The 21,145-nt window shown below is 37.0% G+C and overlaps 1 protein-coding gene across 7 annotated transcripts in view; it reads right to left on the reverse strand.

Annotated features, from left to right (window-relative positions):
• Positions 1-21,145, reverse strand: part of LOC136031369 (A disintegrin and metalloproteinase with thrombospondin motifs 9-like) — a 466,037-nt gene that overhangs the window by 427,551 nt on the left and 17,341 nt on the right. For 5 of the 7 annotated variants that reach the window (XM_065710922.1, XM_065710894.1, XM_065710903.1 and 2 more), the window contains exon 2: positions 1,022-1,284. The exons of 1 other annotated variant lie outside the window; for it this stretch is intronic. In XM_065710922.1, coding sequence (XP_065566994.1) covers positions 1,022-1,256 — 235 coding nt within the window. In that variant the 5' untranslated portion in view covers positions 1,257-1,284. Of the gene's footprint in view, positions 1-1,021; positions 1,285-12,385; positions 12,855-21,145 lie in introns of all 7 variants that reach the window. One more of the 7 variants, XM_065710885.1, reaches the window with a different exon arrangement.

Consider the following 21,145-nt stretch of genomic DNA (forward strand, 5'->3'; position numbering starts at 1 on the left):
GAACAAGAGAGAGAGAGAGTGGGGGGAGACAGAGTGAACAGTATGTCATCTAAAATTGAAAATTTGAAAAATTGTTTTTTTTAACCACATAATCTAGGTCATTGATCAATATACATATTTTTAGACTGTTAAAATGGTTTTTAAGGGAAGATAACAGGATGATTACATAATTGCACCAGCTCACCTGGACGACAGATTCTACTTCTCATTGCTTTGTCGTTTTAAACTTTTTGATTAAGCTGTGAATTTCTCTTAACATAAGTATTAATATATAACTCACTCCTATCGCGCTTTTAAGGCACTTCTAAAATTTTCACACTGCTTAAATAATTGCCAAAGGCAGTCTTCTAGGCTATTCTCACAGAGAGAATTAGTAGGTTAATACAGATCACAAGGACCCTTATCAAAGTGTCATTTAACATACATTGCGCTGCTGATCCTTCTTTTTGAGAACGTTTTAGCGAAAGACTTTTGGCCATCATCGCAGAATAGTAGAAATATCAGATGAGACATTTGAGATTAAAATATCAGATGAGGGTTTTCCTTTGTTAAGTTTACTGATTTTAGGATAACTGTCCTTCTGATTGTTTTCACGCAAATTGCATAATTTGGATGGGTCAAAGAACTAGGTCAAAAGTTATTCTTGAGAAGTTTGGGTATTTGAGCCTGGTACGGTATCAAAGTGTCATTTAACATACATTGCGCTGCTGATCCTTCTTTTTGAGAACGTTTTAGCGAAAGATTTTTGGCCATCATCGCAGAATAGTAGAAATATCAGATGAGACATTTGAGATTAAAATATCAGATGAGGGTTTTCCTTTGTTAAGTTTACTGATTTTAGGATAACTGTCCTTCTGATTGTTTTCACGCGAATTGCATAATTTGGATGGGTCAAAGAACTAGGTCAAAAGTTATTCTTGAGAAGTTTGGGTATTTGAGCCTGGTACGGTCGATTTAAATAAGAGTAATATATTCGTTTTTTACGCTAAAAACACATTGGAAGTAATTTTACCATACTTACCATTATCAATATCATCACGTTCATGAATGGCACTAAAATCTTTTTTCTTGACTAGAAAATTCTCCGGAATATCTATAGGACTAGTACTAACTTCATGCTCTGACACTAATATATAAAACGTTGCTGAACATAAGAAGAGGAATAATAAAACAAGGACGATGGCACGATTCAAAACTAATGTGACGCTCGGCTGTAAGGCGACTTTCTCGACACTGTCGAGGCAGACTCGAGTCATATTTCGGGATATGCATTCAGAAATTCAGCTAGAAAAGAAGAACGGGCAATTATAAATGAAGGATCTGTTATCAGTAAGAGCATCGGAAAACAAGTAAAACCAAAAGCCTTACTTTTGCAAGAATTTGAGTGAGAAAGTTTGCAAAAATTTTCTCCAGACTATTTTTTTTAATGCTCTTTTGTTTCCCAGCTTGGACCGTCACTCACTGGCCCCTAAGACCCAAGTATGTACCAAGGCATCTTATTTTCTGGGGAAGATAATAAAATGGATATTTGATCAATTGAATCAGGAGTTTCCAGGAACCGAAAACCTAGGATTTGGGGCGGAGGCAAAAGACCTCCCCGCTGTTTGAAAATCTACTCACGGTTGTAAGTAATATTTTCAAAAATATTATACATCACAAAAAGTAGTTTTGCTTAGGTTTATGACGACAGTTTAAAATTTCCTTGTCAGCTCGTCTTGAAACTTTTTAGGGTTATCTTAGTAAAAATCTAATAATCCAGCCTTAATTCAATAACCATATACTATATTTTTTAAAAGTCTGGCTAAAAATCTACTCGAATAAAAATATAGGATTTTATGAAAATGCAATGTCCGTCTAAAAATATTTTTTCTGAGAATAAACGATTCTTGTTTGAAGGTTCCTAGTGGATATGTTATATTTTATAAATAAAACTTAACTGCATGTTAAAATGAGTTAAAACCAGTAAACAATCTCTTGAAAATAATGTATGCTAATTTGTCTTTTTAAAACTGTTTTTCTTTTTTTTCAAAAGTTTTATCAACAATGGTTTTTCAGTGCCTCATTTCTTTTTAGTATCATTCTTAAAAAGGGAAAATGTGACCAATAAATAGTCATCCGTTACAAATTTTATTCTTACTTTATCATCCAACAGGAATTATACCACTTTTGCACCCTCCCAAAAGTCACTTTAAACACATCCACATTGGAAAATACTATGTCTACTATTTATCTTTTACAGTTTCAGTCAAAGAGTATTAGAAACTTAGAAGAGTGAAAACTGGTGCTGGCGTTAACAAAAATCCCGAACACTAGAAATATTGCACCTTTAATCAACTACATTGTAGATTAATCATATCAAATATCTTTCCTTTGATATTATTTGCATTTAAAAGAAGTCACCCAAAGCTACCCGTTAAATCGTCCAGGATAAAACTCATCTGACTTTTTTGGTCAATCTTGTCTTGTGGTTAATCTTGACACCACGGAACTCAGAATTCTAATATATTTTATAACACAATTCATCAAATTGGGACGCTGGTTAAACAATCCCAAACATGAAAAGACAGATTTTTAGCCCGCTAACTGTTTACAGATAATAAAGAAAAGAAATAAATAAATAAAAAAGAGTCGGTGGGTTAAGGACATCAAACATGAAAGCAATCCCATAAAGTTAAAATAATATAAGTTTATTTCTTGAGATGGATATGAAATTAAGAAACTGAATAAAAAAAAGGAATTCATCGAAAAATTAAACAATAAACTACAATAAATCAAAAGACTCAGGGGGGGGGAGAAAACGTTGAAGGCAATGGAAATTAAAGGTTGAATGTCTAGGAACTAAAATTACAAAAAAAAATCATATTTCTATAAAATAAATCAAATGATAATCACAATCAAAAACAATTTTATGGAAAAGTAAATGAAAAATTACACAAAAAGATTTGATGAGAACTGAAAGTTAAGGGGATGTCAAGTTGTTTCTACGAAAGCTGAATGTCCCATTTATATATATATATATATATATATATATATATATATATATATATATATATATATATATATATATATATATATATATATATATATATATATATATATATAGGGAAGTGAAATCAAGAAGTAGAAATAAAAAAAAGTAGATACAAAGTCGCCTTTAAAAATACGCCTGGTACTCAAGTGTTGTAGCGACCACGCCAAAAAAGTGGAGTTAGATTAATCATAATGAAATATACTTAAATATGAAATATAGTGAAATATAAAATAAAAAATTATAGAAACTACAACAGAAAATTATCGAAATCAGGCCGCCCAGAACGCATTATATTTAAAACCTAACAATATACTGAAGATTGAACACTTTTGTTTCTTCGATGAAAACACAAAAGAAAAACCATTTTTCAACGGAAATACCAAAAAAAAAGTGTTCAGAATCTTTGGGGGGGGGGCTCTTAATTGACAACACTGGTTGATTATCTAAATTTCACTTTCTGATTTATGTCTCATTAATGATGGTAGAAATTAATACTTGGAAAGATTATGTTAAATCTGCTTTTTTTTACATTTTATATTGGTGCTTTCAGGTGTGAAGCCAAATTTTCGTGTTATAATCCGAATAATATAACTAAGAAGATGATGACTATTATTAGTATGTATATTTTTTGTCTTAGTCTTAACTCTTTCATTCTTCGTTTGTTATGCTCGGTCTTCATTCGTTTTTATATTTTCCTTTCATTTAAATTATTAAGCTGACTAATATACGGGGTCTCCTTTTTTGTCTCCAACATGAGTTCCCTAACCCCCTTTTGGATAAAATTATTGCCAAACAGTTCGTGGTAACGAGCTGTAAGTAAGGAACGAGTCGGCTCAATAGTAACCGAAACTCTGAAAAACAGAATTTTAATATCAATAGATTCATCAGAAGAATCAACTTACTATGCTGGTTTCAAATATATAAGATTCATCAAGTTTAATGCTACCCATCAAAAGTTACGAGCCTGGGAAACCAATTAGAGATTAAAGTCTTATTCAAATGAAAGAATGCAAAGGATAATTTTTCCGGCTGAATAGTGCGCAAGCAATTTTACAGGGAGGAGGGACTCTCAGCAAGGATGGAAATGTCTGGAGGGAATTTGACGGGGGGTGGTGCGCTTTACGTTGGATGAAATTTCCTTTGAGGAGTGTTCCAAAAGGGGGACGGGTAATTTCTTAAGAGCATCTGCTGAAACACGGGGCGGTTTAATTAGAATAAGAAGATTTTTTTAAAGTGCACACAGCTTACGAGTAAAGAGCAAGGTATTGAGAAGGAGGCAACCCTTCACATAAATTTTCCAAAACTATTATGCAAATTTGTGTTAAATTTTATGTACGGTGAGCCAAGTTTGAACCAGCATTACTTGAAAAGCGTTCAGAAATTAAATAATAAAACAAATTTTTTTTAATTGAAGGTAAGGATCAACATTAAAACTTAAAACGAACAGAAATTAATCCGTATATGAAAAGGGCAGTCCCCTCCTCAACGCCTCGCTTTTTACGCTAAAATGCTTGTTGTTTTAAAAAGCATAGTTGCAACAAAGAGTCGTAAAGAGCGAGGCGTTGAGGAGGGGACAGCTCCATTCATATACATTCAAAATAATGAAGAAGGAGGTCGTTATTACGCACCTCCCAAAAAACTCTTTGTAGATCTTCAGTCAGTTCTAATAACACCATCCAAGTTTGGCCTGGGGAACCATGGCTTTCTTGAACCCATAGTTAGCTGCTTAATAAAGCTTATCTACTGACAAGAGGTTAGTCCAAGCTGAGAAAAGGTTCAGACCATCCAAAACACTGTCATTACACGTGTCATATGAGGGATCAAACTACTTTGTTCATAAAAAAATTACGCTTGGCACCTCACCACTAAACTTTTTGCCAAAAGTTATCCTAACACAAATTCTGTGAAAAATATCTAGCATATCTTCTATTTATTTCTTTAGCGCCTTTACTTCTGGCCTTTTAGTTTCCGTGACTAATGACTGTTATGATTCAAAAAGGGAACTCCTAATTACTATCGAAGTCCTAACAACCGGTTAACTTGCCAAGAAATATTCTCCTATTGGCCCTTAAAAGTCTCTCCGGGACGAGGGGAGAGGGGCACTGAATGTGCTGAACAAGAACAGTTCCAGGCCACTCTCAAACTTCTCTCGTAAATAAGTATCCCACGTGGAGCATGCACCTATAATAGGAATGTAACAATTAAAGTGATTTTGTCCCGTATCCATTTTCTTTAAAAAAAAGAATAGCTTGTCTTGTAATGTTCAGTTTAATTAATCCCGTATTTCACTATACTAACTGCTATTGGAGTTCTTTTCTTCTTCTTCTCCTTTTAAAGAGTTGGTTTCGTTTAAGTATTGTACTATCAAGGGAGGTTTTTTCTTCAATTCTGTTTGTTTCGCATATTCGGTTAATACTTCAGAAAGAAAAACAAAAAATACTGTGAGAACGCCCTAAAAAATAATAAAATTTTCGTAGAACTTTCGTATAAGAATTCTTCTAAGATCTTCAGTAAAATTTCTATTTTTTCTAGTGATTCGCAAAAGATGATAATTATTTCTAGGTACCACAAGTTTGGCACCTAATATAATAGTAGTCATGATTTATTTTGTAATGAGGCGTGTTTCTAAAAAGGCCATTACTACTACTACTACTAAAAATGCACTGCAGTCCATGAGCACCCATAAGCTGAATTTTAAGGGGGGCTTACCTATTCTAATTGGCACTTCCAATGCTGCATAATAGAAATTTCAAAACAATAATATCATAGGCAGCGCAACAGCGCTCCGTAAGTAAAAAGCAGTGTGGGTATAATATTATTTTTTTTTTTTGTTATTTTTTAGACCTGGGCATTTCTTATAGAGAGAAATGTTGTAGAAACACCAAAAGAGTTCATTCGATGGGAAACTGAGACTTTGCGGCTGCCAATCCCTTCTCCACAACCCTCAGGGCAAGGGTTGTGAGCTATACCCTGGGGGCATATAAGGTTTTAATAGAAAGGGTGGTCGAATAAACCTCTGAGGGGGCTTATTGGATTGGTAATCAGAAGTTCCAGTCGCCTTTTTAGAAGTCAAAAGTGATTGGAGGTCAACCAGCATCCCCCCTACACAAATCATTTCTCCCAAACACTTCCAATCAAAATTTTTAGATAACTATTTTGTTCAGCGTAGTTAAAACATTCAGAAATGATGCCTTTGATCATGAACCCCCCCCCCCCCATAAGCCTTAGGGCAAGGGTATTAAGTAGCACCCTGGCGGTATATAAGGTTTTATAGAAAGGGTGGTCGTATAAACTTGGGAGAAGGCTTATTGGATTGCTAATCAGAAGTCATAGTGCTCTTTTTAATATTCAAAGTGATTGGAGGGCATATACCACCCCGCACACACATGTCATATTTTCACAAACGTCGAGTGCCCTCTTTCATAGTCAAAAGTGATTACCGTTGGGCAACCAGTCCCCCCAGGACCATCATTTCCCCAAACACTTCCAATCAAAATTTTAAGATTTTGTTTGACGTAGTTTATAAGTCCTAAAATTATGTCTTTGAGGATGACAGCTCCCCCCCCAAAAAAAAAAAAATCCTGAGCGCAAGGATTGTAAGTTATGCCCCAAGGGCATATAAGGTTTTTTTGGAAAGGGTGAACTTTGGAGGGGACTGGTTTGGAAATTGGAAGTTTAATTTACACATTTTAAGAGTTAAATTTACCATGTCATCCCCCACGTCATATTTTCCCCAAATACATCCGATAGAAATTTTGACATAGCCATTTGTTTAAAAATAGTCCAAAGATCACATAACAAGGCCTTTGGAATTGACACAACCCCCCAGAGTTTGGGAGTAGGGGTTGTAAGCTATTTCCCGGGGGCATGGGAGTTTTTTATGGAAGAGGTGGTCTTGTGAACTTAAGAGGAGGCTCACTTGATTGGAAATATATAGTTCTAGCTCCATTTCAAGAATTAAGCCTGATGGAGGGAAAATAGCCTACCGTCTCTCTGACAACCTCTTTTCCCCAAAAGTATTTGATCGGAACTGCGCGGTGGTCATTTTGTAACCAATAGCCCAAAGAGTATATAGCAATTTCATCACGAATCAAATACAAGGAATATTTAGGCCGACGTTGAACTAAATCAAAACAAACTATGAGTATGTGGACTTTCAAAAAGGTGACTAACCAATATCTCAAGAACAACTTTGTGAATACTTTTAATACTACCATTACAATTACTGTGACTAATGACGCTAAAAGTGTTATTACATAAAAAAAACTAGTTTTTTTAACTGAAAGTAAGGAGCGACATTAAAACTTAAAACGAACAGAAATTACTCCGTATATGAAATGGGTTGTCCCCTCCGCAATCCCTTGCTCTTTACGCTAAAGTTTTTCATTGTTTTAAAAATCAGAATTGTGGCAAAGAGTCAAACTTTAGCGTAGAGAGCGAGGGATTGCGGAGGGGACAACCCATTTCATATACAGAGTAATTTCTGTTCGCTTTAAGTTTTAATGTCGCTCCTTACTTTCAGTTAAAAAAACTAGTTTTTTTTATGTAATTTCTGAAGGTTTTTACATTAATGCATGTTTGATTTTGGCTCTCCACACATAAATCATTAAAATGAAATTTGCATATTAATTCCTTTTTTGGCTAAATGGCTTTCTCTTAGTTTTGATCAGACGATTTTGAGAAATATGGGGTGGGGAAAGCCTAGTTGCCCTGCAGTATATCGGTTACATAAAAAGGCAACTATAAATTTTAATTTTTAACGAATGTTTTTATTAGTAAAAAATATACGTAACTTAAGAATTAGCTTACGTAACAAACTTTTATATTCTTAAATTTTTATTATGTATATGAGGGGGTTTGTACCCTCGTTAATACCTCGCTCTTTACACTAAATCATAAGTTTTTTTCCAATTCTTTAAGAATGACCCCTGAATCCGAAAGGCCGTACAATAAATAGTTGAAATTACTAAAAATACTATAGCATAAAGAGCGAGGTATGTATCTCCTCCTAAATACCTCGCTCTTTATGCTAAAGTATTTTTAGAACCCCTCATATGCGTAATAATCTCTGTTCGTTTTAAGTTTTCAATGCTACTCCTTACTTTCAATTGAAAAAACTTTTCCATGTTTATTTTTTCATTGTTTTTTTTTTATAGTAATTTTAGAAAAAACTGGCACCCTTTTCATTGAATTTCTGTTCTCCCATGATAGTCCAGGACTTTTAGCTCAAAAAAGGGTCGAACCCGGACAAAATTGCAATATAAACGAAAATGTTACGAAAATGATAAGAAAAAAATTCTGTACAACATACTAAAAGTCCCCATAAATCCGAGTGGGGCGAGTACCCGAAAAACAGGGGAAAAGGGGGAAATGCGGGGGAAAATGGGAAAAATGCCGAACATGCCCAGAAAATAGTTTAAAGTGAGTTTTCTGGGGTTTTCACATACGCTGATTACGAAATTGACATCTAAAATTCAGTATAGAAAAAGAGAACTACGGAAAACGGGGGAACAGGGGAAAGAGGGGAGAAAAGAGAAGAATACAGGGTAGGGGTAGAAAGCGGTTTGGAAGATATTTTCTGGGGTATTCCTATCTGGTGATTATGAAATTGAGATATAAAATGATATACAAAAATCGATTAACATAAAACGGGGAAATGGGGGGGGAAGGGAGGGGAAAAAGGAAAATATACAGGGTAGGGGTAGAAAGCATGTGGAAATGTGTTTTCTAGGGTTTTTCTATCTGCTGATTATAAAATTGACATCTAAAACAAAGTTCGAGAACAAATACAGGAGATCTATAGAGGTTCGGCTACCCCATAGGTTCGGAAAAGGCAAAAAAAAAAATTCGAGAAAGAAATACGGAAAAATACTGAAGTTACATTATTCCGTATTCCTCGCCGTTATCGACAAGCGCGTGGGTTCGTCAACATAATCCTGTTCTAATTCGACATCCAGTAAGAGAAGCAGGGTAAACTAGTCACCGCGGAGTTCCAGTGCCGACGACAAAACCTATCCCGATATGCTCCCATACCTCGCAGCTGCGGGGCATAATCTTTATGCCAAGTCAGTTCGTCTTTTTCTTCAGATGATGCAGGAACTTGAAGCATCGAATCCACAGCTCTTCGAACAGTTTGCAAGCGGCAAGTTTATTGCCCGACGAAGTGATCGTTTTTGGGCTGGATTGGCTCCAGACCTCGTCATCGAGACAACCCTGATGAGGAGCTTAAAAACAGATGGAGGGCTGACAAGAGGAAAAGGGATGACTGAGCTTCAGAGAAACATATGGACAATGTCTATGCCAGTACTCGCTTTAGTGAGTGATCTAATGCAGAAACTGACGGGTCTAGAGTACAGTTCTAGTGAACAGCACGTTACTGCAACCGCAGCACGAATACAGAGAGATACTAAGGATCTACTGACGTTTCTTGAATTCCTTCTAGAGAACTCTCCTTTCACTAGTTCCACAGAGCTTAGAAGTATAGGTTCCGCGCTGATTGCCCATAAAGGCGTCAATGCAGAGGATGCTAAAGCTGTAGGTGAGCTGATCCTCCAGCGCATGGATGGCCAATCCGTCGAAAGTTTTTCATTCAGGAAGAAAGACAAAGTCGTTACACTGGCATCCGATTGGAACATTAGGATAGATGGCGAGATTTTGCATATCGATCCTGCACTGCTTTTTCAACGTCTTTCGACTGCTGCCCATACATCTGAAAATGACATGGCAGAAACTCTACGTTACGAACTGTGCAGTTATCCGCCCGCTTTGTTTGAGAATCCTGGCATAATGCGTCAGCCAGACAAACCTGCACTAGCGAAAGCAATATGGAAAGAAGCGAACACGGACTCGATTCACCACCTGCCAGTGTCAGATCGTGTCACTGTAGTTGACGGAGGTTGGCTGCTTCAGCAAGTACCTTGGAAGATTGGTGATAATTATGATTCAATCTGTGACAGCTATGTTAGTTTCGTTACTCGACGCTGTACCTCCCCTACTGTTGTCTTCGATGGATACAGCGCTGGTCCAACCACGAAAGATGCTACGCACAACCGACGGTGTAAGGGAAGCCAGCATCAAGTGATCGATTTCAGTTTAGGGATGAAGCTCCAGAAAAAGAAGGAAGAGTTTTTGAGCAACTCTCAGAACAAACAGCGAATTATAAGCTACATCGGGGAAAAACTCAGAGCCAAAGGATTTGAAGTCGTCCATGCGAAGGACGATGCTCACTATCTAATCGTGAAGACTGCCGTAACGAAAGCAGAAAACTCTGAAACAATAGTTCTTGGCAACGACACTGACCTTCTGATTCTACTCTTGTATCACCTCCCGCCTAACGCAAAAACACTTTACTTCGAATCGTCAACGAACGCAAAAGAAGCGATAACACGGTTCTGGTGCCTCAACGAAGTGCAAAAAAAAATGGGAGAAGTATCCAGGCTGCTTCTGGTAGGGCACGCACTCTTGGGATGTGACACGACGTCACGAGTTTTCGGACTTGGAAAGCAAGCTGTGCTACCTCTTTTGAGGAAGAGCGAAGTGTTCAGAAAAAAATGCAAAGTGTTTCTGGATGAATCATCGTCCAAAGATGAAATTGTGAAAGCGGGTGAATATCTTCTCCTCAGCTTGTATAAAGCACGACCAAACGAAAGATCTCACTAAGCTGCGACATCGAATTTTCTTGGAAAAAGTTTCTTCGTCTAATACTACGGCGTTTGTTAAGCCTGAAAGGCTTCCGCCAACCGAAGCTGCAGCTTCATTCCACTCCCAGCGAGTGCGCCTCCAGGTATCCCGTTGGAAAGGGGAACCAGCTGACCTCGACCCGGCTGACTGGGGTTGGGTCCTCAGAGACCATAAATACTCACCTGTGATGACCCATTTGTTGCCCGCACCTCAGACTCTTTTGAGTGTCGTGAGATGCAACTGTAAGACAGGCTGCGAGAACTCGCGATGCAGCTGCAAGAAAAATGGATTAGCGTGTACGTTCGCGTGCGGAGAATGTCAGGGTATCAACTGTTTGAACAGGGACAACGAGATTGTCGAAGACGAGGAGCTCGACTAGTGATATCAATGCTGTGTTTTTCAAGTCAACTATACTCCCTTCGAAAGTGCAAATTTTACATATAATAGCCATTTTATATATAACTGCCAAGCGGTTGTTTTCTTTATGTTTAGTAATTCAAATGATTGTAAGAAATGTCTGTGATTCAAGAAAGTACAAGTCTAATACTTAAGCGAGTTATTTTGTCCATAGGCCTACTTATTAGCCATTAGCAGCTGGCTCAGGAGTCAGGCCTCCCTTCCCCTTTTCCGTTGTTTCCTCCAGTTTTGTTCGGTTTTCATGGTTCTCGTTTTCTTTCCTTCATTTTAGGGGTCAGTTGCGTGATCAGCAGATAGAAAAACCCCAGAAAACACATTTCCACATGCTTTCTACCCCTACCCTGTATATTTCCCTTTTCCCCTCCCCCCCCATTTCCCGTTTTATGTTAATCTATTTTTTTTATATCATTTTATTTCTCAATTTCGTAATCACCAGATAGGAATACCCCAGAAAATATCTTTCAAACCACTTTCTACCCCTACCCTGTATTCTTCTCTTTTCTCCCCTCTTTCCCCTGTTCCCCCGTTTTCCGTAGTACTCTTTTTCTATACTGAATTTTAGATGTCAATTTCGTAATCAGCGTATGTGAAAACCCCAGAAAACTCACTTTAAACTATTTTCTGGACATGTTCGGCATTTTTCCCATTTTCCCCCGCATTTCCCCCTTTTCCCCTGTTTTTCGGGTACTTGCCCCGCTCAGATTTATGGGGACTTTTAGTATGTTGTACAGAATTTTTTTCTGATCATTTTGGTACCATTTTCATTTATATTGCAATTTTGTCCGGGTCAAATCCTAAAAGTCCTGGACTATGATATATTTCTCCAAGGAAAGATCCTCCCACATAGCTCCCTCTCCTCAACCCCACCCCCAAAACCAAAAAAAAATCCCCTGAAAACGCTGTACACTTCCCAATAATCATTATTATATGTAAACACTGGCCGAAGTTTGTAACTTGCAGCCCCTCCCCCAGGGACTGTGGGGGGGGGGGTAAGTCATTCCCAAGGACATAGTTATTATGGTTTTTGACTATGCAGAACAAAATGGCCATCTCAAAATTTTGATCCGTTGACTTTGGAGAAAAATGAGCGTGGGAGGGGGCCTAGGTGCCCTCCAATTTTTTTGGTCACTTAAAAAGGGCACTAGAACTTTTCATTTCCGTTAGAATGAGCCCTCTTGTGACATTATAGGACCACTTGGTCGATACGATGACCCCTGGAAAAAAAAACAAAGAACAAACAAATAAATAAACACGCACCCGTGATTTGTCTCCTGGCAAAAAATACGAAATTCCACATTTTCGTAGATAGGAGCTTGAAACTTCAACACCAGGGTTCTCTGATACGCTGAATCTGATGGTGTGATTTTCGTCAAGATTCTATGACTTTTAGGAGTTGTTTTCCCCTATTTTTGAAAATAAGGCAAATTTTCTGAGGCTCTTAACTTTTGATGGGTAAGACTAAACTTGATGAAACTTATATATTTAAAATCAGCATTAAAATGTGATTCTTTTGATGTAGCTATTGATATCAAAACCCGATTTCTTAGAGTTTTGGTTGCTATTGAGCCGGGTCACTCCTTATTACAGTTTGTTACCACGAACTGTTTGATGATGAAACTTCTGCGGAGTTTTTAAGGGTAGTTCCAATTAAACATAAAAACGGTATGCATGCAGGTTTTCAATAGGGCATATAAGCAATATCACAGGCAGCACCACTCAATAATAGCTAGAAGAAAAGAAATGATCATACATAACAGAATAATAACAGAACAGCTCAATAATAACAGAAATTATAATAAATAGACGAGTCAAACTCAAAACAAGCAAAATTTAACATTAGTAGGGATTATAGCCCCCATGCTTTCTCAAGACCAGAACATAATTTGTGCTTTACTGAAAACAAATACGTCTCAAACGTTTTCCCTTTTTCTTAGTAAAATAAAAAAAAAAATAAGACTTGAAGGAATAAACATCAATATATGTACATTAAACTGACAATCCACAGTCATATGTTTTGTATTTTTTCAGTTAAGTCTAAATTATGTTCTGGTCTTGAGAAGGCATGCGGGTTGTCAGCCCTACTAATGTTAATTTTTGCTCGTTTTGAGTTTGAATCGGCTATTTATTTTAATTTCTGTTAGTTTTGACTTTCATTTATTTAATAATAGTGATTGTGGTATTTTACACTTGGAAGATTATTTGATTTTATTTCTGTCCATTTTTGGCTGAATGGAGCTCTTTACTTTTCTTGGATAAACTTGTTTTATGGAATTTTTTTAATTAATACAAATAAATTAAGGCAGTATCATTTGGCCAGGGGGTTGATATCCTCCCCCCCACCCCTTATAGGTGCCCATGCCACATTCCCAAGTCACTTGAGGCCAACATAGCCGAAAACGATTCTTTTCCGTCCCATATATATATATATATATATATATATATATATATATATATATATATATATATATATATATATATATATATATATATAGGACGTGTTTTCTGCCGCTCAACACGTAAAGGCCATAAAAATGTGGAAAAAACAGCCTGCCTTTTGCCACGTCGAAACAGATTTCAATTTTTGGTGCTAGCCTTATGTAAATAAACATTTTGAAGGCCGTTCTTAAATTAAGGCTATAGAACAGACGCGTTGGTTTGTAAAAGACTATAGACAGCATGTGTTTTTGCGAGCCCATTGCGCAAACTTCCTAAAGTGCTTGATTCAGGCAAAACCGTTGTCTTAGGGGCAATTTTTCTAAACAATTATTGGTTACCGTTGTTAGATGTTTGTTAATCCTTTCCCGTATTGCAATTCTTTTTATATATCCTGTATCTTTCTCATTCGCGTCAAATGCATGGAAGGCATTTGTCCCCCACCCCTAATATTCTTCACACCCAGCCCCAGACTATTGAAACAAAATACCTAATTATTTTTTCATTGGAAAATTGCTTGTTTTTTTTGGATTTTAATCGAAAAAATTAAAAAAACAAAAAAGAAACCTTGGTTTTGACAAACACATTTTAGCACATCCCCCTAATTCCAATTAATTTACGCCACTAATTTATTCAGGCATTTTTTATAGCTTTTTCAGATGAAGTTGACCGAGTTAAAACAGCTTTCATTTCACCATATTTGACATTCCCTGAAAACAGTCATTTCAAATGCACCTTATTTACCATATAGGCATAACACCTTGAGACCCGAAGCTTGACTTTATGACGTAGAATTATTAAAGCATATCATGATCAGAAAATTCTTGGATTTCAAATACTTACTCCACAAGAATTTCCATCCCCCCCATCGGATATCCACGGGGGTAAACATCTGGTCTTAATCCTTGGAAAAGTTTATCTTTATTAAAAGTATTTTAATTTCTCATCTTTATTTCACAAACAAACGGTTTAAAATAAATTTACCAATGAGACGAACTGAATCAGTTTTTGTCACCAAAAACCAATCGAAAATTATGTATTGTGCACAATACAAAGGAGCCTTTTTGTCGCAGCCTGGGATCTGATACCTGAGAGCATTCTTCATATTTTTTATTCAAATTAATAAATGCCTGTTCTAGGGAACTCACAATATACGGCTCGAAATCTCTTTGGCTGATTTAAAACATCAGTCTTAGTCTCATGAAATCTCTTCACCAAATAGGAATATTCAGCAAAGAGTTAGCCAAACTAAAGCGGGATGTTTTCTTAAGCCCTTTGAAATAAATTGATGTTTTGTTTCTCCACTACTGTTACTTTTTTTTGTTTTTTTTTTTTTGTTTCATCTACCTGATGTTTTTGCTAGCCAGCAGTTTAAGAAAACCGTTACAATGATCAATATCAATGGTATGAAAAACTAGACGTAGTGACTATTTCTTGGTCCTGGCTGTAAATCTTCAATACGAGATCACTCGGTCACTGATACCCCCCCCCCCCTCCCTATTGAAGCTAATGAACTTGGCACCTGATGAATTCTACAGCACTTCTAAGAAGATTTCTAAGTAAGTCTTTAGGTTCTTACCACATTATCTTGTAATTGCTCCTTGATCTATACGATTTGATGCAAGCGACAGAGGTTCGTTGTCGTATCTCTTCGTGACTCATATCATCTGACCTGAGTAGTCAGGGATCTGACTTGAGCAGAAAATTTCTCATATCCAGCCAGCTTTTTATTAACAGCCCTGTGCTCATGAGCAACATGTGCTCAGTTGTTTCTTTATCAGCAAATTAAGTAAATTGCACGACTTAAAACATCTATGGAAATAAAAATATGACACTTACAACACCGTCTCAGTGATACGGAGAACATTTACAGCACCAAGACCAAGTATTCTTATTTTGAAACTGTATAGGGTGTTTGCCCCTGGTAAATCTCCAGATCAAGCTTGTTGTTGAACAACCTGTTATGCACAAATTTCAAGATATTGGGCTTTATAGTCACGGTGGCCAGCGTTTACCCGTCCCCTCTCTCTACCCCAAAAAAATACCACTTTTGGTGTTTGGCAATCAAAAACGCCTTTGAGGTTGACTTTGATGATGAAAAAGGGAGCACTTCCTACTAGCTTAAAAATTTTGATAACGCGTTCTTTGGCTTACCAATACATTATGAGCCGGGAAAACATTTAATTCGTCGTCGTGATAATCATATTGAAAAATATTTTGATCTCTTCTGGGGTTGCATCCTGCTTTTTGTTGGCTTTCTGAATCATGTTACGAAAAATTACAAAAGTAGTTTTGCTCAAATATTTTTGAAAATATTTTACAAGAGAACTGCTTATTGCTTCACTCTGGGTGTAACCCACAATCTACTTCTGACCTTTCTATGTCATGGTTTTCCTCAAGCTTTGAGCCAGTATACCACTTCATTACTGCTGATTTGCACCTGGAGATCAGTACAATGGTAAGCCATCTTCCACTGCACTTAGTTCATCGGTCTTTTGGCCAAAGGTATCAGAATTCAATTTAAAAGGTATTAAATAAAATTCCAAAAACATACAATCGCACCCCCTTGATTTTGCCCAAATACATTTATGTACCTCCTCTTAATTTCGTTGAATTTACGTCACTTATCTGTCCAATCTATAAATCTATGGGCAAGACGCATTTAAGTCCTGTATTTGTTAAGACTTTTTCAGGCAAAGTCGGCCAAGTGAAAATAACTTTCCCGTTAGTGCATTTGACGTTTTCTGAAAAAGGGTCTTTTCAAATGCACCTTATTTGCCTTCGAGCCTTACAAAGCACCAAAACAGACGCACCACAAAACACGGAGGACTTAGTCTGAAAAGCCCATAATGAAGACACAGTTTAAGCACAGATCTTCAAATTTTATGCTTCGAGATAAGCTTAACTAGACCTACGTTACCCGGGCAACGTGAAGTGTTGTGGCAACCTTTGTCCGGCTTCGCCGACTAAAGTGTTGCGAGAGCAACACTTTTCGTTAAGATTCTATGACTTTTAGGGGATGTTTCCAACTATTTTCCAAAATAAGGCAAATTTTCTCAGGCTCGTAACTTTTGATGACAAAGAATGAATTAATTGAAACTTATATATTTAGAATCAGCGTGAAAATTTGATTCTTTTGATGTATCTTTTAGCATCAAAATTTCGTTTTTAGAGTTTCATTTACTATTGAGCCGGGTCGCTCCTTACTACAGTTCGTTACCACGAACTGTTTGATAATGCCTTTATTAAATCGCAAAAGTATGTGAAGATCTTTCGCCTAAGTTCTGGTCTGATAAAACTAAGCGAATAAGTGGATACCAAAAAAGGTATCTGCTATTGTCGGCAATGTTTACTGATTAGATATCTGCTTTTAGTACTGCTTTTTAGGCACATGTTTGCGCAAGTTCTTGTCTTCTGGCAGAATAGCTCCTTGCGGCTTTTTCACATTTCCTATTCATGTCATCGTATCGACAGATTGCAGAAACAGCTGAGATAAACTGTTTCCTATTTTTCTTCTTGCTTATAATTTAGCTTGTTATCTCATTTCTCCTGAAACTAATATTTAAACTATGTCATAGTAGCTTACCAGTCGCGCATTGCTGCAACATCAGTAGATAAGAGACTCAAGGAAAAATTCCCCCTGAAACCCCCCAGATAATTCACTAATGGAGAACTAAACTATGGAAAGTTTTCCCCATGACCAATTCCCCATGGAAAATTATCCCTGCAAAAATCCCTTCCCCCTCCACGTATAAATAGCAATCATATCTTTTAATTTGTAAGTATTTTAAAAATTACTACTAGAAAATTTCCCTTGTGGAAAACTTCCCCTCCCCCTCCAAAAACACTCTGTCTGTCAGAAATTTTCCCCGGAATAATCCCTCCTTGGAAAATTCCATTCCCCAATGGAAAATTTCCCCATATGCAAAATAACGATTGTCTTTTTTAAATTAAAAAAGTTTTGAAAATTTTGGATTGTTAACTTACCCCTCGGGGGTTGTTCTATAAATGATATTCAAAGTATATAAATAACGTCAACGGAAGGGATAGTTTAAATCCAGAAAACGCGAATAATGTTAATGGAAGTAGCTGTAAAGTATTTGTATTTAGGGATCTCTAATTTCAGTCAGGGAAAATTAATGAGGGGGCCGGCGGGTGGGGATACCTGAAATCTTTGCAAGAGTGTACTCGATAGCTTAAACTCTCGAGATTTTTTTTCAATATCTAGGGAGTATTTTTTTTTTTTTTTTTTTTTTTTTTTTTTTTTTTTTTTTTTTTTTTTTTTTTTTTTTTTTTTTAGTCTGATCAAGAAGCTTCGACGTGAAAAGTGCCTCGATGCAGTGCCATCAACTCTTGAAAATGTCGTTTTTCACTGAGAATATGAAAAAGGCATTTTGCAACAAAAATACTCCCAAAAAGATATTTTCTAAATCTAGGAGGTAAGTCTAGGGGAGAAAAGACCTCCTGCTCCTCCCCTTATTGAAACCACTGCCTGAATGGACTCTTTATTTATTTACTTATCTATTCAGAAGAAAAACAGTGAACCTCAACAGTGAGCCTCATTCCATAGGGGATAAATAAGTAGTTCAGGTGCAAAGCCAACAAACTCCAAGAAAAGGAAACAGCAGAGAAAGGTAGCGGGGGAAAATTCCGTTTATAGTTGCAATTTTTTTTTTATTTTATTTTGTCTTCCATGTTTTCTCAATGAAAAAAGAAGTGGATATAATTAGAGGGATCGCCCCACTAATTTTAAAAAATACATTTCTTTTATTTTCATTGAAAAAACCAAAAAAGAAAAAATACTGCCCCCTCCCCCAAATACAAAAGAGATTTTCAGAGTTCTTTTATATCTTCATTAAAAAGAGAAACACATTGCCCTCTCACATTTGGAAATATAAATGGAAGGTCCTTCTACATTTGGCGCCCCTATTCATGTTTTTAAACTGCACAAATTATATCATACAACTTACAACCACAATTAGCCCCAATTTTATAGTTTTTTTATTCTATTCACGTTGTCAAGCCTTCTCCTTAGTTTGTTTCTAAAAAAAAATTGCTATCCAGGCTACTAGTGAAAAATTGTCCTTATTAAAATTTTCAATTGACTCAAGGATGTGCCCACTTTCAGAAATCATGTGCACAAGCTGACGCGTGGCAAGCGGGGCAGAGGTGTGCTAAGTATGGCGAAACTATGCTGTAAAGGTAGTGTTCTGAGATGCACAACATTTGGTGGAAAGTTGGCACCCCCTCGGAACGGCTTCCTAAGCTTCAGATTTGAATACATTAAACTCAGTTTTACGTATAGAAAAACATATTTAGCCAAATCGTGTTCTTCAAGCACTTGGATTTTACAGACAAAATTCCAATTAACAAGTATCAATAATTCAAGTGAAGTATTTAGACAAGAAAAAAGTTGTGCACAAGGAAGAAATCTTGGAAAAATGGGGTTTTGATACCAAAATGCAAGACAACATCATTGACTTGAAAATAAAATACATATTAAAACTGAACTTACATTGACTTACATTATCACTGACTTAAATTGAAATGAAACTTGGACGATGTTAACATTCTGTTATTGAGGGACAAATTGAGCCCTGGACAGCTCATTCTGATAAAGCAAATATATGCTCAATTATTATCAAACAGTTCGTGGTAACGAACTCTAGTAAGGAGCGACCAGGCTCAATAGTAAACGAAACTCTAAAAAACGGAATTTCGATGCTAAAAGATACATTACTAATAGAAATAAGAGCTAAGAGCTCATATGGCACTTGTGACGAGAGAACGGATCCGGTCCGGTTATGTCAATCACGCATCTAGCACTATGCTGATTCTCGAACTCGCCAAAGCACTAGAAATGCCCCCAACTCCCTCAAAGAGATTGGATCTGGTCCATTTATGTCAATCACATATCTAGAGCTTGTGCTTATTCTTCCCGTCAAGTTTCATCCCGATATCTCCACTCTAAGCGTTTTCCAAGATTTTTGTTTCCCCCTCCACCCCCAATGTCCTCAGATCCGATCCGAAATGAAAGTAGAGGTTCTGAGACATGACATCTTTCTATATATCAAGTTTCATTAAGATCCGATCACCCATTCGTGAGATAAATATACCTCAATTTTCACGATTTTCCCTCCCTCCAGCCGCCCAAGATGGTCGAATCGGTTAAACAACTGTTATCAAGTCAATTTGTGCAGGTCCCTGACACGCCTACCAATTTTCATAGTTCTAGGACGTCCAGAAGCACCGAACTCGCCAAAGCACTGGAAATCCCCCCAACTCCCCCAAAGAGAGTGGATTCGGTCCGGTTGTGTCAATCACATACCTAGGACTTTTGATTAAACTTCCCACCAAGTTTCATCCTGATCTCTCCATTCTAAACGTTTTCCATGATTTCCTTTTTCCCCTTCCAACTCCCCCCAATGTCATCGGATCCGGTCGTAATTTAAAACAAGAGATCTGAGACACAAGGTAATTCTAAATATCAAATTTCATTAAGATCCGATTACCCGTTCGTAAGTTCAAAATACCTCATTTTTTCTAATTTTTCTGAATTAACCGTCCTTCCACTCCCTCCCCCCCTCCCCCAGATGTTGGAATCAAGGAAGCGAATATTTTTAATTTAATCTGATCACGTCCCTGATACGCCTGCCAACTTTTAGCGATCGCTATATTGATCACGTATCTAGTTTCGGATCTTCTTCATGTAAAAACTAGGGTGGTCCGGGATTCGAACCCGGGATTCAAACTCTGGCACTCTAAGCAAGAATCGTACCACTAGACCAGCAAGCCACACTTAAGAGGACAGTCATATTTTTATCGGCAAATAAAATTTTTCTAAACTATCTCGTTCGCTTGCCCCCTCCCTCCCGTATGGTCGAATCGGGGAAGTGACTACTTATAATTTAATCTAGTCTGGCCCCTGATAAGCCTGCCATCTTTCATCGTACTAGCTTATCTGGAAGTGCCCGAACTAGCAAAACCGGGACTGACAGACAGACAGACCGACGGACAGAAATTGTGATCGCTATATTTCACTTGGCAAATACCAAGCGCCATAAAAAGGCTGGCGGAGAAAGATGAAACCATGTGCACCCATAAGGGGGAGCAGAGGCTGCCCCTGACTTATATTTTTATGTTTTTGTTTTGAGATTTGAATTATACAACATTGGAAGTGCCAATTTGACCAGGTAGCCCCCCCCCCCCCAAAAAAAAAAATCAGCTTATGGGAACCCATGGATAAAACAGGCCTGTGGATAGACGAAGTGCAAAAATTTACAATAAGTAAAAAACTAACGCGCTTTAATGTCTATTTAGAAGTAGTATATACAGTATATCAATATAAAAATAATAATAAAAAATGAACATTCAATATTTGACAGCAGGTGCTGAAAGTGTTTACCGTGAATCTGATGCACAAAATAGCATGCCTGAAACTTCACACCTAACGCTTATTCGTTTGGCGTTAAGACGTGTTCATTTGTGTATAAAAGTTCATGGTAAATACACTTTTAACTTCTTCTGCAAACAATCGAATGATCAAATATTTATAGTCATGAAAGGTCATGTGTATGGGTGGCT

This window comes from Artemia franciscana, chromosome 1, assembly GCF_032884065.1.
Source record: "Artemia franciscana chromosome 1, ASM3288406v1, whole genome shotgun sequence".
In the NCBI taxonomy this organism is placed as follows: Eukaryota; Metazoa; Arthropoda; class Branchiopoda; order Anostraca; family Artemiidae; genus Artemia; species Artemia franciscana.